This window comes from Anser cygnoides, chromosome 1 (assembly GCF_040182565.1).
Source record: "Anser cygnoides isolate HZ-2024a breed goose chromosome 1, Taihu_goose_T2T_genome, whole genome shotgun sequence".
NCBI classification, from domain to species: domain Eukaryota; kingdom Metazoa; phylum Chordata; class Aves; order Anseriformes; family Anatidae; genus Anser; species Anser cygnoides.
In genome coordinates, this window is record NC_089873.1 from 88224936 (window position 1) to 88245059 (window position 20124).

The 20124-nt window shown below is 40.2% G+C and overlaps 1 protein-coding gene across 7 annotated transcripts in view; it reads left to right on the forward strand.

The window, feature by feature from the left end:
• Window positions 1-70: 70 nt before the first annotated feature.
• Window positions 71-20124, forward strand: part of DCAF6 (DDB1 and CUL4 associated factor 6) — an 83627-nt gene continuing 63573 nt past the window's right edge. For 3 of the 7 annotated variants that reach the window (XM_048071573.2, XM_048071577.2, XM_048071578.2), the window contains exons 1-3: window positions 71-334; window positions 12913-12974; window positions 18205-18297. In XM_048071573.2, the coding sequence (XP_047927530.2) occupies window positions 241-334; window positions 12913-12974; window positions 18205-18297 (249 nt within the window). In that variant the 5' untranslated portion in view covers window positions 71-240. The remainder of the gene's footprint in view (window positions 335-12912; window positions 12975-18204; window positions 18298-20124) is intronic. The other 4 variants (XM_048071575.2, XM_048071579.2, XM_048071574.2 and 1 more) reach the window with 3 other exon arrangements.

Below are 20124 nucleotides of genomic sequence, written 5' to 3' on the forward strand. Positions count from 1 at the left end.
GGGGCGTAGCTTCACCGGCGGGGGCGTGGCTTCCCACGGGGGGCGTGGCTCGGAGCGGCGGCCGGCCCCGCCCCTCTCTCTCTCTCCCTCTCCCCTCTCTCCGTCTGTCTCTCCCTCTCCCTCTCGGAGCCGCGGGGCGGGGAGGGGCGGGGGGGGCCGAGGGCCGGCCGGTTTCCATGGTGATCGCGCGGGGCGGCCGGCGGCAGCGGAGCGCCCGGCAGCCCCCCCCCGGCGGGGGCCATGTCCCGCGGCCGCTGCCCCCACCTGCTGTGGGACGTGAGGAAGCGGAGCCTGGGGCTGGAGGAGCCCGGCCTGCTGCGGAGGCACTACCTGGGTAAGGGGGGGGGGCGGGTAGAGGGGGGGGGGGGCGGCCGTTGGAACCGTTGGAACCGTCGGTGGGGGGCAGCGAGCCCCCCGAGATGGCGGCGGGGACGCGGGAGGGCGCCCCGGGAGGGTTCCCCCTGCGGGAGCGCCCCGTGCCCGGGAGGGACCTGACCCGAGGGCGGCGGGAGCCGCGCTGTGGGGTCAGCCCGCCGCCCGCAGCCCTCCTCCGGCAAAATGGCGTTGGTGGCCCTCGCGCACCGGGCGCCGGGCCGGGCGTTGTGCCGCCTGGCGGGCGGGTCCCTGCCCGGCCGGGCTCCGGCTGGCGGGGCTCCCCCGGACCTCCGCCTCTGGGACCTGGCTGAAGTCAGGCAGGTGGCACCGCCTGTCGGGCCTCGCTCAGCTCCTCGGAGCTGGAAGGCAAGTTGCTACCTGTTGCACCGGCTCAGCCGCCACAACAAATGGAAGCCGAGCGTTTTGTTTGCTCTCAGCAGTAGCATCAGGACACCTGGCCGTCATCCGTGCTTTTTTTCCCCTTTTTTGGGGGGGGTAAACTTGTCAAAACCCTCATGAGCACCAGTACAAAATAAAGCAGGTTATACGTCTGTATGCTCTTTTGCAGCCAGCAAGGCAAAAGAGAGCTCTCACAGCAAGTACACCACTAACAACGCACTTCAGAGTGTGTTGGCAGATGTGTGCCACACATCTGATACCTCTATGCTGACCCATCCACCTGGGTAATGTTCTTATACTAAAATATAACATACAGGGAATGCCGGAGGTGCCCGGGTATTGGACAAATGCACCTAAGAACTCACTGCCGTTTCTTATTTGCTCTGTGTTTGAGTTTCATGTGGACTGGCAATCAGGTGGCACTCTATTTATAGCCTCTTCTAGCCTTCAAAAACAGCTGCTCCGAGAGCGATCTGCACATCGTGTCGTACCTTCCAGGCAGATAGCTCACTCCGGGAATTTATGTCCTTGCAAAACTCTGTCTGGTTTTGCAAGATCTCTAAATAACTGCCCTGAAACCTTGTCAGTTCAGGACAAAGTTCCAAAGGAAAGTCTAGTGCAGATTGGGCACTAAGTGCATGCCTGGGACGTGTCCTTTGGATCGTTATCATTCCTTAAGAGCGATTTCCCCATGTGGTGACAGAAGGAAAAAGTGGGTCTTATCAGTGTATCTGTGTTAGCTATGTTTTCCTCAGCATTTGTGGGCTAATTAGTCTCGATTTCAGACAGTGCTTGTATTTGAAGTCTCCAGAGAAAGCCAAGCTGCTCTAGGAGGCTGTCAGTAGCACTCTGCTTTCATTCACTTGGGGCAGTGGCTTAGCCTAATGCTAGTGGGAAGAATCCTGCTGCTGGGCCGTGGGTGGAAGCTGAGCTTCCTGCTACTTCCAGTTGAACATCATAGTGCTTTTATGGTGAAAAACATTGGCAGCAAACCTTAGTATCCAACTTAAATTCTGCCTTGAAACTGGCAAATGAATTTAGGAGGGCAAATGTAATTACTCAGAGACGGGCTAGTTTCCCCAGAATCCCAAAATCTTTGCTGCAGTTTTTTTGTCATTGTGCAATGTTTCCGTGACTAATGAACACATCGGTTCTGATAGAAGGCGAAGGGTTTGGTGTTGCCAAAATGAGGACCCACGTACAAATGAACTATGGTAATAATTTATCTAGAGGGGTAGCAGCCTGGGTTTATTGCAAGAAGGAAGTGGATCCATAATTCCTTTGAAGTATTTAATGTGACAGCTTTATTTGCTTTTCTGTGAAGGGTCGTGCTGCTAAGGATGGCTCCGTGTAGCTGTGAAGAAGACTGAAGGCTTTTTTTTTTTTTTTTAAATTAACTGGCATAGTAGGTTATCCACAGAAACTCCATTAGTCTAAAATAGTTTGCAGAGAGTAATCAAGTCCAAGGTTTTCAGAATGATTGTCAGGAATTGTGCTTGGTACAATAAAAGTGAGTTTCAAAATGTAAATTCTCCATAGCTTCTGGTACTCTTGTTTGCATGGTTTTCTATCATCATCTTTCCTTGCAGTATGACATTTTTGAGCTTTCTAAATTTGTTAGACACAGTGTTGTGATGCTGTCTGCTGAGTTTCCCTCCCACCTTGATAAAGAAAACTTTCATGTTCTAGGGCAGTTTTTGTCAGGGAAGCATATCTAATAATATGGCTTTCTCATCCTGTTTTGTAAGATTTAGAAAAGGTTTGAAGTCTATAAATTTAAGGAAAGAAACTACCGATTTTCTTACAGTAAGGCTCGTTTTGGTCAAATTGTGTAAAGCTTCAGCTGCTGTTGCTACAGGGAGAACTGCAAATACATTATTATATAGGTAGAAAATGGGAGAACTTACTAAACAAACCAAGCGCCATTCGCTCCCCCTCTGTCCCAGGATGAACCATCGCACAAACCAAAACTAATTACAGATTTAAAGCAAGTTAGTTGCGCTGTTCATAGGCAGGGATGAAGAACAGGATAGGCCACATCAGCTGGTAGGTGTGTGGCCAACCATGTAGCTTTGATATCAGCCGTGTTCCAGCTCGTTAAGTTATGAGTTTATAAACAACTAATAACATAAAACTAGTAGCAGCTTACCGGATCCGCAGGGGTAGGATTGGGCGTTGCTGTTGAACGTCTCATTCGTCCTGAAATACGCTGCCCAGGGAGTGAATTTCCTGAAGTACCGTAAGCTCTCATTCTCTCTGTTGCTTTTTCTTGGACCAAACAAAACCAAAAAACCAAACAAACCACCACCCAAAACAAACAAAAACAAACAAATAAAAAAAACCACCCCAAAACAGCAGAGATGAAAACCTGAATGTTAGGGAAAACAGCTAGAACACAGATGTGTTATTTTCCCCAGCTTTCACTACAGTTGTATTTCAACATGTGGCATCTTAGTCTTTGTAAGTACCACAGAGTAATAAGGGCCAGGCAGCATTACAGTTACCATCTTTGTACTTGGAGATGGGCACAGAGTATTTAATCAGCCCTTCATCTTTAATTCTTTGCATAATGCTTTTGATGTTTGGTTATTTTCAGGTGCACTGTTACATTTCATGTCCTAAACCTCTGGCATGAGTTTTCTTCTCCAGCATCAATTAAAAAGACTGCATCTGTCACAGCTAAAAACCATAATTAAGGGAGGTGTTTTATGCTGATTTTCCTTCTACATGTCTAGCAAATTAACTGCTGCTTGAAAAAGGAGCCCTGTAAATTTGCCTGGTTGTCCGATCGCAAGGGCTCGAATGACTGCTCTCTTCACGTGAGTCGTTTAGCTTCCTGACGCACATCTTCCACTGCGCCTCGGTGTGTGTGTGTGCCCAGCAGACCAGCTCTGTATCGATGTGTGCTCGCGCACACCAAATGCTTTGTGAAGCTGAAGATTTTTGGAAGATGCAGCTGTACTCCCCAGATTTGCTTCGTTAGTGATGCTTTCTGAATAACAGAAAATAGCGGAGTCAGAATTGAAGTTGGCAGTATGATGAATGAGTGAGAGGAAAATATTTCTTTGAAACAATACCAAACACCTTTAATGTGCTCAGTCTATTACGTGTATGGCTGCTGGATTTTCAGTGGTTGTATAGAGAAGTTTAAGATGTGTAAGAGCATTTACAGGAAAAGAATGCTGCTTTTTAATTGTTAAAACACCAGAGAGTAGAGTGAGTAGGTATTGCCTCAAATTGGCTGTGGATTTTTTTTTCTTTTTCTTTTTTTTTTCTGTTAGTAAAAAGACTATACTTGGTGAGCTTACAGATGGGCAATTGAGAGAGTGGTGTGTCACTGAGACCTGTTGGTAACAAATTCGGTTTGGGGAAGTTTAATGAAGAGACCAAGTCTGAAGCAAATTCCCTAGTACAATCTCATTTAAGCTGGTACCAAAGAATAGACAGGCACAATGCATATGTATAAAACCACTTTTTTAAAATGTTGGGGTGATCCTACCCCATAAAGATTAATGATTTTTTTTCTAGTTCCAAATAAATCGACTGAGATAATCAAGGCAGCCACTTTAAAGGTTTTAATAGAGTGATTTGTGGAAAGCAGCGTGCTGTTGATAAAGCAAAATAAAAAGTGAATCATCTGGAGAAGGCAACAAATAAAGAGAAGCTGGCTGGCTATAACTCGATACGTACCAGAGAACCAAAAAGGGATGTGAGCGAGGAGGCAGGACTGAGGCTGGTTCGGTATTTCTGGTGTCTGAGTGTTGAATGCTCAGTTCTCGTTACGCTGTAACCGGCTGTCTCTTATTACCCCTGTGATTATTTCACTTGTAGGTGAATTGAGCTATGGAAGGGGAGGTGCAGGAGCCAGTTGTGCCTGGAAGTAGTGTTGCCATGTGGCATCGCACAGTGGAAATTTTCCAGCCTCTTTTGCTGCTGCCCAGGGGGTCTTTGTTTGTGGTTGGCGATGCCATTGACCTGACCTCACCTCGGTTACGTCTTCCTTGTGTGCTACTGTGGTTTGATTGTTACGGTTTGTGTTACTGCTTCTGTCTTCTAAGTTTTGTCCCACCTTGTTCCTACTTAAAGCAGGACTTCTAAAGTGATTGCCAACACCTTATTACATTTGCTGTTAAAAAGAAAATTGGTACACAGGATATGGGATTACTCGCTGCTTTCTGTCGCTTTCTTTTGAAATAAGAGAGTGAGATTGGTAGGAATTCAGCTTCTGTTTTTATGTATTAACATCAATTTGTGGAAAAAATTATTTTCTGTCCTTCAGAAATTCAAGAGGCCTTTTGAGCAGTTGTCACTTTTGCATGACATGGGCTAAACTATTTTACCTTTTAAAAAGGGATTAACCTTTTGTGTAATATATATAAATAATATGTAATATATATAAATAATGTACTATAGTCCCAAGACTTAGAATATATATGCAGATATCTGCATATATATATATATATATGTCCATTCATATAATCAGTGTTAGGATGCAAATATATTTACTTCATATCCTTTGGAGTCTTAGGCAGCTGGAGACCATAGATCTGTGTGTGCTCTAAATATCTTTTCATTCTTTGATTGCAATATTTTCATTGAATTTACACTGTATGCTTTTAAAGACGCTCTTTGTACAAAAAAATGTATTTGCTTTGTAAGTGACTGCCTGTGTCTTGATCCTGAGTGGTTCAGACAGCTTCATCATTAAGTTGCACCTTGATCTTGTAATAATGAGCCCAGGATACATGAAAGCTGTCTCTTGCTGCAGAAACAAATCGTGTACTGGATTTGTATTTCAAGATGAGGCAGTGATGTGGGAGATCCCTTTGATATCTTTTTTTTTTCTTTCTTTTCCTTTCTTTCCTTCCCTGCAGTCTTCCTCCAGTTGGATTGTTTCCATTAAGTGCATTAGGATAAACACTGAGTACATTTGTGTTTAGTCACTTCTAAACTGTTGCACTGCAATACGACGAGTTCTTGTGACTTCACTTGTGGTTCCTGATCTTCTATGCTTTGAATGTCCCCAAAATAGTCCAGTAGGGTATAACTGATCATGTATCAAGAAGTAGTTGATACTTGAGACCAGCCCTGTCCTGGCAATGCGGAAGAAGATCAGTCCGTGTATAAAGTATGCCAGTCTTGAAAGCAAGCTGGATTTTTCGGTAATGAAATGCAAGTCTCAGCTTCTTCTTGTCCATCTTTGAGGCTCAGTGAGTCACTGAATCAGACGTGTCCCAGATGCTTTGGTATAGGTTGCCTCATTAAATATTGAGCATAAATATCATGAGATGGAATCTGAGTAACATCTGTGAATTTTAATATTATTCTTCGGTGATGTGCAAGCTTTCCTCAGGAGACCTGAATGCGTAAATGCTGCTGCTCTCTATTTTGCAGGAGGAAGATGAGGATCATGCTTCCCTTCCTGTGAACTGAATGTGGTCTGAGCTGTCAGCAATGTTTGTCCAGCCTCTGTTCAACTACTGAAACTTCACCACTCTAGAAAACTATTACACAAAACCAGAAAAATCCCTCCTTTTTTAGGTTACATTGCTTTGAGGTTATTTTTCCAGTAGTTCCCATTATTTACCTTTCCTAGGAAAGAAGGAAAAATTAGGTTCCTTTTTCATTTGTTTTTATTCTAGAAACACTGTTACATCTTGAAATCTCTCTTCAGTAAAAATTGACTCTCTGGAGTTAAACAACCAGTTAGGCTGGTTGTTTTTGTCATTTGCATATAACTTATTGCACCAAGCAACTTTTAAAAGTAAGCTTTTTTTTTTTTTTCTCATTAGCTTTTGAATCCCCACTTCTAATCTAATTTACGTCACAGTGTTGCTTGAATAGTCATCTACTAGCAAGGCTCTGATTTCTACTTTAGCTCAGCTTCTGACGTTGTCTGTTTTTAAACTCTAATCCTGGGCAATTTCCAAGCGCTTACGCTTGTAATCTCACAGCGATATGTAGCTCTATCTGCTATGGAGTGTGTATATCTATGTCTACTTCACGTCTTCCCCCAAATATGACAGTTTACAATTCCCATCCTGCCTAGGATTAGACAGCATTTTTTAATTAGGTAAGTGTGCAGAATGGTATAAGCTTTAATTTGGTCCCAGCCTGCCCAAATTCTTGCTTTTGCTGAGACATCTTTGTGGGAAAGGCAGACTGCTTTTTTTGCCAGAAGGCACGTCTCTCTAGATATGCCAGTAAGCTCCTATATAATCACTTCCTAATCTGTTTAGAAATGTGGGTTGAGTTAGCTTAGGCAACTTTAAATAGGAGACTTTTATTTACCCCAGAGCCTTGGTCCAAACCTGGCAAGGGAGTAACCACGTGGTGGTTAGTTGTGCTGGCTGCTGAAGAGGCAGCAGCCGCTGATGGGCACCGAAAGGTGAATGCGAGGACTGGCAGCAGCCTTCAGCCTGCTTGGATGTGCTTAAGAGCAGATTCCCCTAACTTTTTCTTTGCTTCCATTTTCCATGCTCTGGTACTCATCTGAAATGCGTGGAGGTGGCAGAAGCTCGTGGTTCTGCTGCCAGCCATCCTCACTTCTGCGCTGGGGCAGTCATATCCCCACTTCTGCTTCACAGACATCCTCTGCTCCTGCTGCAATACTGAGCTCCTCGTTAGCCTTGGGTGCTACAAGAAGCACTTGAGAAAACGACACCGAGTACCTGATGTCATGAAGTGTGTTTCCTGAAGTTCTGTGAGCAAGGCCCATGTTACTCCGTTCATACCACGTTAATATTGTGGTATGTTAAGACATCTAAACTTGCAATAGCACCGTTTCCTCCAGCTTGCAACATCCTGCACACTGTTGCTTTTTGCCTTCAGTTAGTGGAAACCTCTTGACGAGAAGAAAACAGGGCCCAAGTGCATTTTTCTTTATCTGATGACTATTCAGTTTCATACTGGTATCTGTTTTAGAATTTCGGGTCGTTTATGTGAGAGACGTGTTTTAGTGCTTGTGGAGAAAACAGAAAGTGGTTTTGCATTGGGTTAATCATATATCCGGTTCATCACACAAGCTATTTCAGATAGGTTTGTGTTGAGAAAAGTCTGTTGGTACCTGTTATCTTTTTGCCTTTGGCTGTCTGTTGCATAGATACAGCTTCTCTTTGTATTATTGCATAATTTCTTGTCCTCAGCTCTGTAGAAATTAGAAATATTCATCACATGATATACAAATTTCCAATGCCTTTTATCTCACCGAGTAGCTTGCGTATGATCACTGGGTTACTTTAACTACCTGAATGAATATCAAACCTGCTGAAAACTGCACATTTTCCTTTCTCCTGTTGCAGAATCACACTGATTTATCTTCTGCTCAGCTACAATCTGGTGTGAGAGCAATACAAAAGACTTTGCTGTGGACAGCGTGAGTGGGACAGGATAGCTGTCAGAATATGGTGTACTTGTGAATGAAATCCACTTAGTACTTGCCACTGTGGCATGCTCACTCACAAGCCAGTACTTACAATATGCTGATAAATGCCACCTCTAAGACAGGTAGATTTACAGCACACTTGTGCCACTGCGAACACCTTAAAAATTGACATTAATGCAAATGAATTTTATATATTAAGTACCTTTCAAGCATAAAATGTGGTAGATATAAAACAGCAAATAAACAAGATATCCATGACTATTTTCTCTGCTTTAAAGCTTAAATGCTTGTGGCCTTATCAGTGGTGGAGCCCAGTGGAAGCTTATATTCAGAAGCAGACACTTTCAGAATCTGAAATACGTGTAAAAGTCAACTACAGACACTTCTACTGATGCAAACAACTCTCATCTGCGTCATTACCTGTACTAACTTACTCTTGCAGTTTTGGTAGAAGAAAACCAAAATGGAAGTATTTTTCAGAATGGTTATTAATTACCCTAAAATATATAACGTTACCAAGCCGATTAATTTCAGTGCATCTAATTTTGTGTTTCTTTTGCTATACAATTCTGTATCTAAATGCTCACCAAGAGACTTTATAGGCCTGCTGGATTGTAGATCAGGGCATGTTGTCCTGTCTTACGTAGTTTCAGTCTTAGTGCTAATATGTGAAATTTCTGCGTTTCTTTATACATGAAGCTTATTCTGAAATATGTCTTGGGTTTTAAGCGCAAGCTTGATTAACACTAAGTCACCTGGTGCTGCGTGTTCTGTAACAAAGCTCTTGCAGATTAAAATGGCAAGTAGATATCTTCATAGAAGTTAAAAATATTTTGTGTTTCCATACAGCGTTCAGACCTTTAGGTTTGCTAAATTATCATTAAAAGCAGAGAATAATTTAGGTTGTCTGTTTTGAACTTAAATCATAAAGAAGTAGTTGTCCATTGTAACTTGAAAGTTGCTTTTATCAACCTTTAAAAAATTAAGAGTTATCATATTTTTTGGCATTTATACAGTAGCACAGAACAATTAGGAAATATAATAGGAGGGCTCGATCAAAGGGCTGTGGGGTCATGCTAATGGATGTGGTTTCTGGCAGTACTGGTAATTCACTCTCTCCTTTGATAAGCTGCTTTCATTTCGTGTGTCACAATCTGTGTCTGTAAAATGGGGCCACTCTCAGTCAATGCAGCTAATAAATGTTTTTTGAGATTTCAGTTCATGTTCAAGGATTTTAATGTTTCTCGATGAAAGTTAATTTAGTGCTTATTGTTTGTAGTCCTGTTAACTGCATGGGGTAGTTCTGTTTGGTGTGTGGAACATTCAAAGACATTTGCTAAGGAAAATCGGTGTGTTGAGACACAGATCGAAAGTTATCCTCAGTCATTGTGCAGAGTTTGACATAGCCCAGCGAGATAACCCGTTTACAAATTACCTGGACTGGCCATCTTTTCGTGAGTTGGCTTTGCCAACACGTAAACTCTATGCTGGAAAATCAAGAGTGGTTCTGAAATGCTCCTGGAGTGCAAGATAACATGTGCTCTGCATTGGGAACAGACGCTGGCGCTGTTTCAGTTTTAAAGTAGGGCATTTCAAATGTCACAGCAAGCGAGCACCGAGGGACTTGGCCTCGGGAAGAGCCAGCTTGACATAAACGCGCGTTCATTTGACAAACAGGATCTATTACTGCTTTTTGGAATAAGGCTCGTCTTCAGTTGCTCATGCTGTGGTAGCGCAGCTTCGGATCAAAGTTTGGTTATATTGCTGTATAGCACAAACACGCTTTCAAGTCTAGATCTCCTTCGTGAAATGATCTCGACTTTTTCAATAGGAAATTCTGGAGTACAATTTCAAACATACAAAGATCTTACGTGCTTGAAGAGTTAAACTTCGCTGCTGTCACCTGTTCTGAACTACCACTGACTAAATCACTTACAAAAGAGAGGTACACGTATTCTTGCCAAAATATCAATGTAGAAAGCACCTGACCAGCAATTGGTAAACTGAGGATTGTAGCTGAAATGATGTCATAACTGTTACACGTGGGGAATGTGAGGGACACTGTGGTATTTTAGTATTTCTCCCAGAAGTGAGACTGGACCTGTGTATACGTGCTCAAACCCCAGAGTTAGGTCATTCTCCAGAGAGGCATGTGTGGCAAGGCATCCTTTGGTTTGAAGCTGTGTGCAGGGGAGCACCCTGAAGAAATACTTTAAAAGTGTGCAGTTTCTCTTTTGCCTGCTTTCCCGTATGTGAATTCGCATACTGAGTGTCTCAGGGTGGGGCTTCTTCCATGCACAGAATGTGGCCATGGAAATGGTCCTATAGTCCCTAGCTTAAAAAAACTCAAAAACGTAGTGAGGTACTGTATGGAGGGTGGCACTGTGCCTTGAGTCTTCAATAGTGTTTCATGTTTGGTGAAAAAGGGTGGATGGACAAAAACTGAAAGTCTTACTGATGGCTGCACTGAAAGGGATGCTATCCCTTGAAGCTTCAACAGTGCATCACGTGTGTTGAAAATGGGTGCGAGCAGTGCTAGCTTGAGAGCTTTCCAAATTTAGATGTGTAAACACATCACACGGAGGTCACTGTTGCCATTTGAAACTTCACAGTGCTTTGTTGATTGTCAGTTGTTTCTCAATAGGTTCACCTAAAGGGTTTCAAAGGAAACCTCTTGCATGTTCTGCTGTCCAGTGAGGTGGTCTGTGCTGGTCCCTATCATAAACAGGCCTTACTCAAATAGGGGAAATTGGGTATTGAAGCATCCTCTCACATTTGAATTTTTCATTTTCTGATGGCACATAGTTGAGGAGAAAAGAAACATTTTCTGGCTCTTACAGAGCCCGTACATAGTGTTGGGGGTAAAAAAAAAAAAAAAGGGGGGGGGAAAAAAAGACAAACCAAAATGATAGAGGTCTTGATGCCAGAAAGAAGTACTCTAGGGGCTTTTGTCAAAAGACTATCTGCCCTATCTTGTTAGCTGGAGGGAGAGACAGGAGGGCTGCCTTCAGTGGGAGATGGAGGGAACGGGTAGCCACTGTGTTACGTGAATGAGAATTAAGAATTTGCCAAGTGTGTTGTCACCCTGGAGAGCAGAGCCCTTGCTAAGCGGAATTTGACTTTTAGAAAGTATAACGAATAAGAGTTGTGATGCACCTGGAGTGAAATGGGGATGCAGTCTTATTAATCATTTATTAGCAAGATAAATGGTATTGTGTTTTTAATGGTATTGTGTTTTTAATGATGAAAATGTGGAAGTTGCAAAAATATTCAGGTGACAAATGAGAGAAAACCCTAGTATTTATTTATGGCTGAAATTTTTAATCAAACCAATAATTTTAAGGAAGTTATTGCTGCAGTACAAGGAAGATTTCACTAACTGCTAACTCAGCTTTTAAAAACAGCAAATGCAGAGATGATATCTTCAGATCTCTTTCTTCATGTAGTTCTGTTTTTATTTTAGGGAAAAAAACATTTGGGATCTGTTGGTTCCAGTTTTGAGTGATAAGATAAACTAGAAATAATCCATTCTGTTGTCTTATTATTGAGTTGAGTACTTTATCACATAGAAAGGCTTTGGGAAGCAACACATTTTAACATTTCTTCAGTGCCCCTTACTTGTGTTTTTTTTTCTGTACTCTCTCTGTTGAATGCTCATTGCACCACCTGATTTATCTGTAGATAACAGCCCACCAACAATACAGAGAGGGTGTTGGAAAGAAGTTTAACTCTACCTCTTCTTTAACTCATACCTCATGCTCCCGGTCAGGTGCTTGGGATTGAGGGACCAGGCACAGATATCAGGTGGTCTTTTCCAGTTCAGGATTGTATCTGGGGCAAGTAAAAGACGCAATGAGGAAATGAGTAGATAAAGGAGAAATTATGGCCCCGAATTTCTGCTGGAGTGCCAGAGGCAACAACACTGGGCGCTGAGATGGGGTCTCCTTGGAGCTGGACCAAAACAAGTCATGAGATGTAGGGTCTTCAGGTGCAGGGAATTTCTCTCCCTGTCTCCTTAGTTTCCTCAAAGGAAAGTTAATTTTGAATGAATTCAGTAGGTTTGGTATTCAAAAACAGTACAGCCTAGCATCTTTACCTAGAGGTTTGTTCTCAGAGCTATACAAATACAGGAAAAAATAAGATAACGTCCTTTGAGCTTAAGAGGCTGTAGGATTTTAGTAAAAAGATCGAGCTTATCAGTGTTTTCCTTTTCTGAACGTCTTTTCCCAGGATTAAGTTCATTATAACCTGTTCTCATGAAACACAAGCATTCTAACCTAATATCTCAAATTTTCATTTAATTTAAGCACTCAGCTTAGGAAGAGGTCATGTTGTTTTCAATACACTGTTTTACTTGCTGCTTGAGACCTGAACACGTTCTCCTTCGTATGCCTTATATGATAGGTCATACTTCTAAAACTGTTATACTTGCTGTCTTCAGCTAAGTTGACCAAAAAACCCACAGGGTTATTTTCAGCATTCTAGCTATTATTTTCAGGAGAAGTGTCAACCTGTGAACCGTGCACGTCACCATTTCTACACTCTTCTCAAAGGCAATAGAAAAGCTAGCAAATGTGATGCTTGTTATATTCATTTCATTCTCATTTCATAAATGTTTCTTTCAAGACTTAGATTTATATTCCAGTTCTTTCTTGTTCAGGTTTTTACCCATTAGTGCCCATTGGTAGGGTCTTAATTAGTTTCCTCAGTGTTACCGTTTTAATAGAGTACGTAATTAGTATTTTTCTTCACAGGGAGAAGAGAATTTATCCAAAGATTAAAACTTGAAGCAACCTTGAATGTGCACGATGGATGTGTAAGTGACTTGTTGCTTTTTTTCTTTGTTTGATAAAAGATGTTAAATTATGACTTCGTTACCACAATAATAGTTCCTTGACTTGGGAATGCAAATTCCATGTATTAAGGCGGAGCTGGAAACCTCTGTATATTGAGACCTACATATGAATTCTGTAGGTATTTGTTTCTTCTTAAGCATTTGCCAATTTATCTTTGAAGAAAAACAAAATCCCATTTCTATACTTTAATACCCATCCTGCTATGGAATGAGTTAAGCATGTGTTTTCCTGACATAGGAATTTATCTTTTCAGTTAGAACTAACCTTAAACTTTAGAGTGGAATCTGTAGCAATTTTTGTGCTATGTTGATATGTGTTTTTGTTGTTGTTGTTGTTGTTTGTTTGTTTCGTTTGTTTGTTTTTGTTTTTTACTTAAATCTCTATTAGTGTTTTAAGTGATTTGTTTTCCACACTTAAAAAGCAAATGATTAAGTGCTGCACATTTATTTAAAGAGACAAAGAAAAAAATAAGCCTCCCCTGAAAGGCAAAAACATAGCTAGAAATATTGCTTATTTAAATACTTAATTTTTGAAAGTGCTACGAATATTATAAACCATATTCTTAAAAAAAAAAAAAGTCAAACTAGGCACACAGCAGAGAGATTCCTTTTAACATCCAGTGGCTGCATGCTCTAGCAGAAACACTGTTTCTCATTTATCAGTGACAGAAAACAAGCTGGGAATACTTGCCTACATACAGAATTACTGGTGTAATGAATACCCTTAGCTCTATCCTCTGAACAAAGAAATTACAGCTATTGTGGTAGAATTCTTTGCTATATTACCTTTGACAAATGGAGCAGAAATTCAGGATTGTTAAAGCATTGTCTTTGTTGTAGAAAATATCAGAAAAGTGAAGGGTATAAAACGTGAAAACACAAGTGTAAATTTATTTAAAATATTGTTCAAATGTAAAATTTCTTTATGTTTTAAATTAAATAGTGTTACAATTGTTAACTTCAGTCACTAGTAATTTTAAAGAACACGTTAAATAAAATCTCACCTTCTGGTTGGAGTTCAGAAGTAGGATCTTAACTTATGTGTATTTTTGAGAGACGCAAAAGACTGGGACAGGCAAGGATTAGAATTGCTGTACCTAAAAAGTAGGCTACTCTTGCTGTACTGACTGCTGTTGTAACCTTAATGTTCTGCTGCAGGTGATGCTGGCTTAAATACCAAATGCATTAATTTCTCTCCTTCCCCCCCCGACCAGAAATGTTTTATGAATCACACTGTGTAGAAAGTTACTTACCAGTTTTTGTAGTTAAGATTGTAGCAGTGATTTTTATTTTGAAGATTCTTTTCTAGTAGTTTTTCATCTCAAATGTACTCCTCAAAATGCTTTTCCTGAAGTGTTGTTTAGTTTGGTTGTTGTTGTTTTCTTTGCTTCCTTGTAAAAATAGCCATTTGCCCCTATAAAATGGGGAAAACAGTAATACTTTGCTACTTGTAAAAAAAATAAAAAATAAAAAATTGAGTGACTAATCTGTATTTTAGTTAAGTACCTTGGTGTCATGCAACAGAAATTTCAAATTTGGTGGTGCCTGGATCTACCTGGTGGATATGTATTTGAAAATGCAGTTTGAGTTTATTATGTTAGCATTTAACATATGCTTTATAACATGTGCCTAACTTAATTATTTTGCTGGTGGAAAGTGTTTTAATTCTGAATTTATAGCATTATATACAGGTGTTTAAGATATTGTTACAATTTGAAAAAAGGTCTTTAGAAGTTAAATTTACAAAGCACTCAGTATAGTATAATTTACAAACCATTCAATATAATTTCTTACTGCTTGCTTTAAGAAAAACCTGCAAAATAAAAGTAAATGCAGAAGTAAAGTAGCAATTGCAATACGTATTCTTGCAGCATTAATATTGCCGTAGCACCTTTTTGTTTGGGATACGAGTATTTCTATCTCAGAGTTTAGGTACTTTAGTCTTTGAAACAGTGCAGTTTTCCACTCCTCTCATCTCTTACATTTGTTCTTTAACTTCACTGGAACAGACCTCTAGCAGTAATAGGTGAAGTAATTAAATTAGTCTACCTAGCCACCAATGTCTGCTGGGAACCTTATCACCCTTCCAGGGTGTAAATTTGCCTCTTTCAACGCGATTCACATTTTCTGAATGAGGTCACATGTACCCCAGAAGTTGCTGTTTCTGGGGTTATGTCTAAAGGGAGCTTAAGGTGGCAAGGAGCTCAGCTGCAAATGTGTAAAACTAGGTGAGATGCTTTCTGTATGAGGTGGCCAAATCTGACAGAGAAATGTTGAGAGTCAATTTAGACCAGCAGCAACAAAGGGCGAGGAAGCAGAGAAAACAGTGATTTTAAAACATATTGAATGGGAAAAAATAAATGTAGATAGATGGTGCATCCTTTGATATGAGGAAATACTACATTTTAAATTAGAGAGAAGAGGATCACCTGAAAGAGTAATTTCTCATTTCTAAGCATATTCAGTTCAGTATCAAGTGTTAGTTGTTGATCTCTTTCAGCACAGCATTTCTGAGCAAGTCGCTTTTAAACGTGGTCTTTAAAGCTATGCTTAAATGACTTTAGGAAGTGTGTTTAACATGTGGTTAGAATGTGTAGTTTTCACTTCTTCCTCCATAGTTAACAAGTAATGCCTTTTCGCCCCTTTCTTTAGTTGGGAGATCTTTCTGATTTTCTGGGTCTCTAAAGACATTCTTACTTTCTTATTTCCTTTTTCCTTTTCCTATGCTGTTGATCTATCCTGCTTACAGAAGAAGGATAGGAGTGAGGAGTTTGCTTTTTCAGTCTCAAGGATTGGCTGCACTGCCTCTTGCATTGTCTTTGAGGAAAACCCAAAGATAGTAAACTTCTTAACTATTCGATTAATGAATTAAAAGTGCTTGCTGCTTCCTTTCAAGGCTAGCCAAGAAGCAAACAAAATTAGATACAGATGATAGCGTGGAATACCTAATAGAAAAAACAAACAAACAAAAAAAGCACTAATTACACACCCTCTGACCTTTTCATCTTATTGGTAATTTTCTGTCATTTGTGTTTGCCATATCCTCTGCTTTGGCCCTAGCAGGGAGAATTTCAAACTCTTTGTGTAGTAACTGTAATGTTATGCTTTTAGTTTGGCATTGAGTGGCCTGAAGGTAATAGATATGTAGCTTTTCTACACTGTTTGGAGATACAAACCAGTTTTCTAGCTACTTCTCATTTATGATGTATTTTACTAGTGGGTTTTCTACCTTAGAATGGGACATGAGGACTTTTTTCTTTAATCTGCCCTCATTGACCATCTGGTTTCATTGTCCATATACATATTTATTGGGGTTATTATTCACTGTTGGTCAATAGGATCTACTGAAGATTGAGAAGTGTTCTGTATTAACTGATCAGTTATTGGAAGGGAGTACTCACAGGGGGTAGGGGAAGGAGTCAAGCTCATTCCACTGAAAGGCTTCAGTGATTTTGCCAGTAATGCTGACAAGGTGTTCTGGTACAGATTAAAAAGGCAGTATGGTTTGCAGACTTCTAGCACAGATTTGGTTATCTCACTTAACGTTTTTTTCTGAACCAATTTTGGCTTGGGTAGGGAATGCTGAAATTGCTCAACCCTGAATGAAATCAGAATTTAGAAGGAAAATATTGATGTCTTGTTTAGGCTTGCGGAACTGCAACTCAGATAATTGTTGTGCCTCCCATTTGCATCTTCCTATATTCTCTTTGCTTTCCTTTCCATCTTTTTTTTTGGGGGGGGGGGGGACATCTCCTCTCATTTGCTTAGTTAGGCACTTATGATCACCCTAGTCATTCTTCTTCATAACTTCTCATTTCAAATGGACATTAGTAGAAATTGAGAATACGGGAGCGGGATGTAAACCAAAACTGCAGTGTGGATGCAGATCTGCTGTGCTTGGATTTATACGCTGACAGAATGATGTTTGCTTTTCTGTTCATTTCTTAATGGTTCTTAACATTGACTGCTGCTGTGCATTGTGCCAAGCCTGCTATAGGCATGTCTGTTGTAACGTTAAGGTCTCTTTTCTTCTTTTTTTTGAGTGCCTATTAGAGTTAATGTAAAGCTCCCCCATGAATATGTCAAGTTCTGGTAATTCCTTTTGCTTGCCCATGTGCCCACATGATCCATCCATGTGAGCACCTAATTCTCATTTTGCAACTTTGCTTAATTAAGGACCCCAGCTAAGCTTCTGCTTAAAATAGTAACTAAAACGGGTATTTCTATTTTAAGCAAAAAGATTTTTGTCTTTCGGGCTCAGATTAAGAATGAGACATTTGAATGAAAAAGGAAGCATAAGAAAAGGACGTAGAAAAAGTGGAGGGTGGTTTGACTGATGATATGGTCCACTCTGACACATCACAGTACAAGAGTTATCCTGCTGACAGGAAAGAGCCAGCGGAAAGTGTTGATGGCTGCTGTTTGACAGCTAAAGCTATTTTAGAGGCTATTTGAGATAAGAATGGCCATGCATGCAGTCTCTGGTGCTTGCGCATGAGCTGCTGCTTGAAGGCAAACCTGCCCACTCTAAGGATACTTTTTGAGCTTCCTGGATTTTGAGTGCATTTACAGCTTTGTTTCATTAACACAGCATTAAACGCAGTCTCGTGAAAAGGAAAATTGGTTGGGAAATATATTGTAAATTTTCCCCCAAATGATCTGCACCTCAGTGGAGGATTTGGATTTCCCAGCATGCTCACACGCCTCAGAGGGGGATCTGGGGTGGGTTCTACATTGCTTTTCACAAGATCCCTGGGAAGGTGTGGTGACCAGGAAGCAATGGATGCTCAGAATTTGGATGATGTGAAGATATAATGATGAGAGTGTTTTGATGTCCTCTAGTTCAAATTCAGAGAAATGTGTGGAGTATATTTGCTACATGAAAACACTGAATATGTAAAATTGTGGGACATGAGGCCTTTGTGTGAAGGTTTAATTTTCCTGATGGACTCTTCAGGAGCAAAGGGAGCAACTGAGTTGCAAATGAAGAGGCCATAGGTAAAGCAGGTGATTCCCTTATCAGTTTATTTTAAAAGTACTTTGTGTGTGCTAGCTGCTTAGAAATGAAGTCATTTAAATTGCATTTGTTAACTCCTTTTCTTTGTGGTGTTGGATAAGTATATTATTTTGATGTTTTAATATTCTGAAAATTGTAATGCAAGTCTAAAAAGATTTTTGTTAATTCATGCAGGTGAATACAATTTGCTGGAATGATACAGGAGAATATATTTTATCTGGTTCTGATGACACCAATCTGGTAATTAGTAATCCTTACAGCAGAAAGGTAGGTTTGTTTCTGAATACTTATATTTTTCAAATATGTTTTCAGTTGTTATTTTTCAACAGCAACTAATTATTATCTGACAAAGATAATATCAGGCACTTTATAGTGTTTTATAAATGAGAATAAAACTTCATGCTGCTTAAAAAACTTAGTATTCTAATCCCTTGTGACTTTGGTATTGTCCCATTTTACGGTAGGTGGTCTGACACAAAAGGAACAAGGTCTCACAACAGATTAGTGTCAAAATTAGCAATAGTATTCAGTAATTGTGAAATCTTTTAGTCAGATGACTTGTCTTCATTTTAGCTTTAAAATATTATACTAGCTTCTGCTGTGTAATATACCAAGTTGTCTTTTTGTGTAACATTGTTGAAATGAAGTGTCAACCTTTATTAAAAAGTTATTACCATTTGAAACGACATTGCTTTGTGTGTACGCGTATGAGGATGGAGAAAAATTTGTGCTGAAGTAGGGGAAGCAGGTTTGTGAAGGTAAGTGCTGTAAAAATCTCTGCTTTTCCACTTCTGCACTGACATGAGTTAAGATCCAGTCAAGTGACTTCCAGTAATATCAGCTACTTGTGTCCATCACATGGTAGCAATGTTCCATACTTCGCTCTTGAAGGAACTGCAGGTAGTTTGCAGGAACAGTTACTCTGCATGTATCCTTCAGTCCTGGGGGTCCTATGCAGCAATGTTCAGGTGAAGTCTGCTCTTCCATGCTTTCTCAGAACCAAACTCAGAACTTTTTGAGAAATAAACCCGGAAGAGGCGCTGAAAAATTAAATACAGAGGTAGAACCAAAATATGTGGTTGGTATGATGGAAGAGAGTTTTAATAGGAGGTTGTGGAGGCAGCACTGCGGAGCTGTGATGGAAAAACAGTAGTGATTTGGAGTGATGCCTACAGGTAAGGCCCTTTTCCTTACTTCCCCAAATGAACCATAGCTTCCAAACTTGATCTCGTCATTTCAACTGTTGGTGCCAATCTGACAAAGTCCAGATCAGTGTTATTAGACCAGAGAAGAAGAGGTGTCTGAGACCATTAGGAAGAGGATGAAGGATATAATTCAAAGTGTATGTTATCGGAGGGACTTCAATATATCACTGTCTGGCAACTGTTTAATTATCTTATTATGTAATAATATTCTAACACTTTAATATATGCAGCAACTTAAGCTTCATGCTTCCATGTGAAGATTTTGTCCCCCTCCCCCCACATTGTGTACTACTGCACCACTTAAGAGAAATGAGAAATGTAGGAGATTCTTTGTTTTCCTGTTTTTAATTCAGCGGAGTTATTTTGCTTTTAAGTGCATTTTGCATAACAGCAGAGCAGATAGATTTTCCATATATGCAAATGCAATTATAAAACAGCAGGTACTAGCAAAAAGACCTAATAACCAGTGTTGATCCTGAAATGTAGTAGAGGTATGATTTTTTATTATTATTATAGTCATTTTATTTTTAAATGACTGTTACAATTGTGTTAGCTTATTTTCTCTGGCGTAAATAACAGAATCAATAGAGAACAAATTGGAGTTGGTACCAGAACTCTGCTGTAATTCTGTCATTTTGGCTGATATCATTACCACCGTATTTTCTGCTATGAGCTAGCTGGATTAGCTGAAATAGACATCAGCCATCAATATCGTCTTCTGTGTTAGTAAAATATTCTGTTTAATAAGGAAGCATTTATTCTTGTTTACTTGTCATTTGCACCAGTGTTGAGTACATAAGTCCAGTTTTTGTTGTGTATGGTCAGAGAGAGGTATTAATTGTTACTACGTGCCTCAAAAGGAGAAATTTTCCAAATAATATTTCTCAAG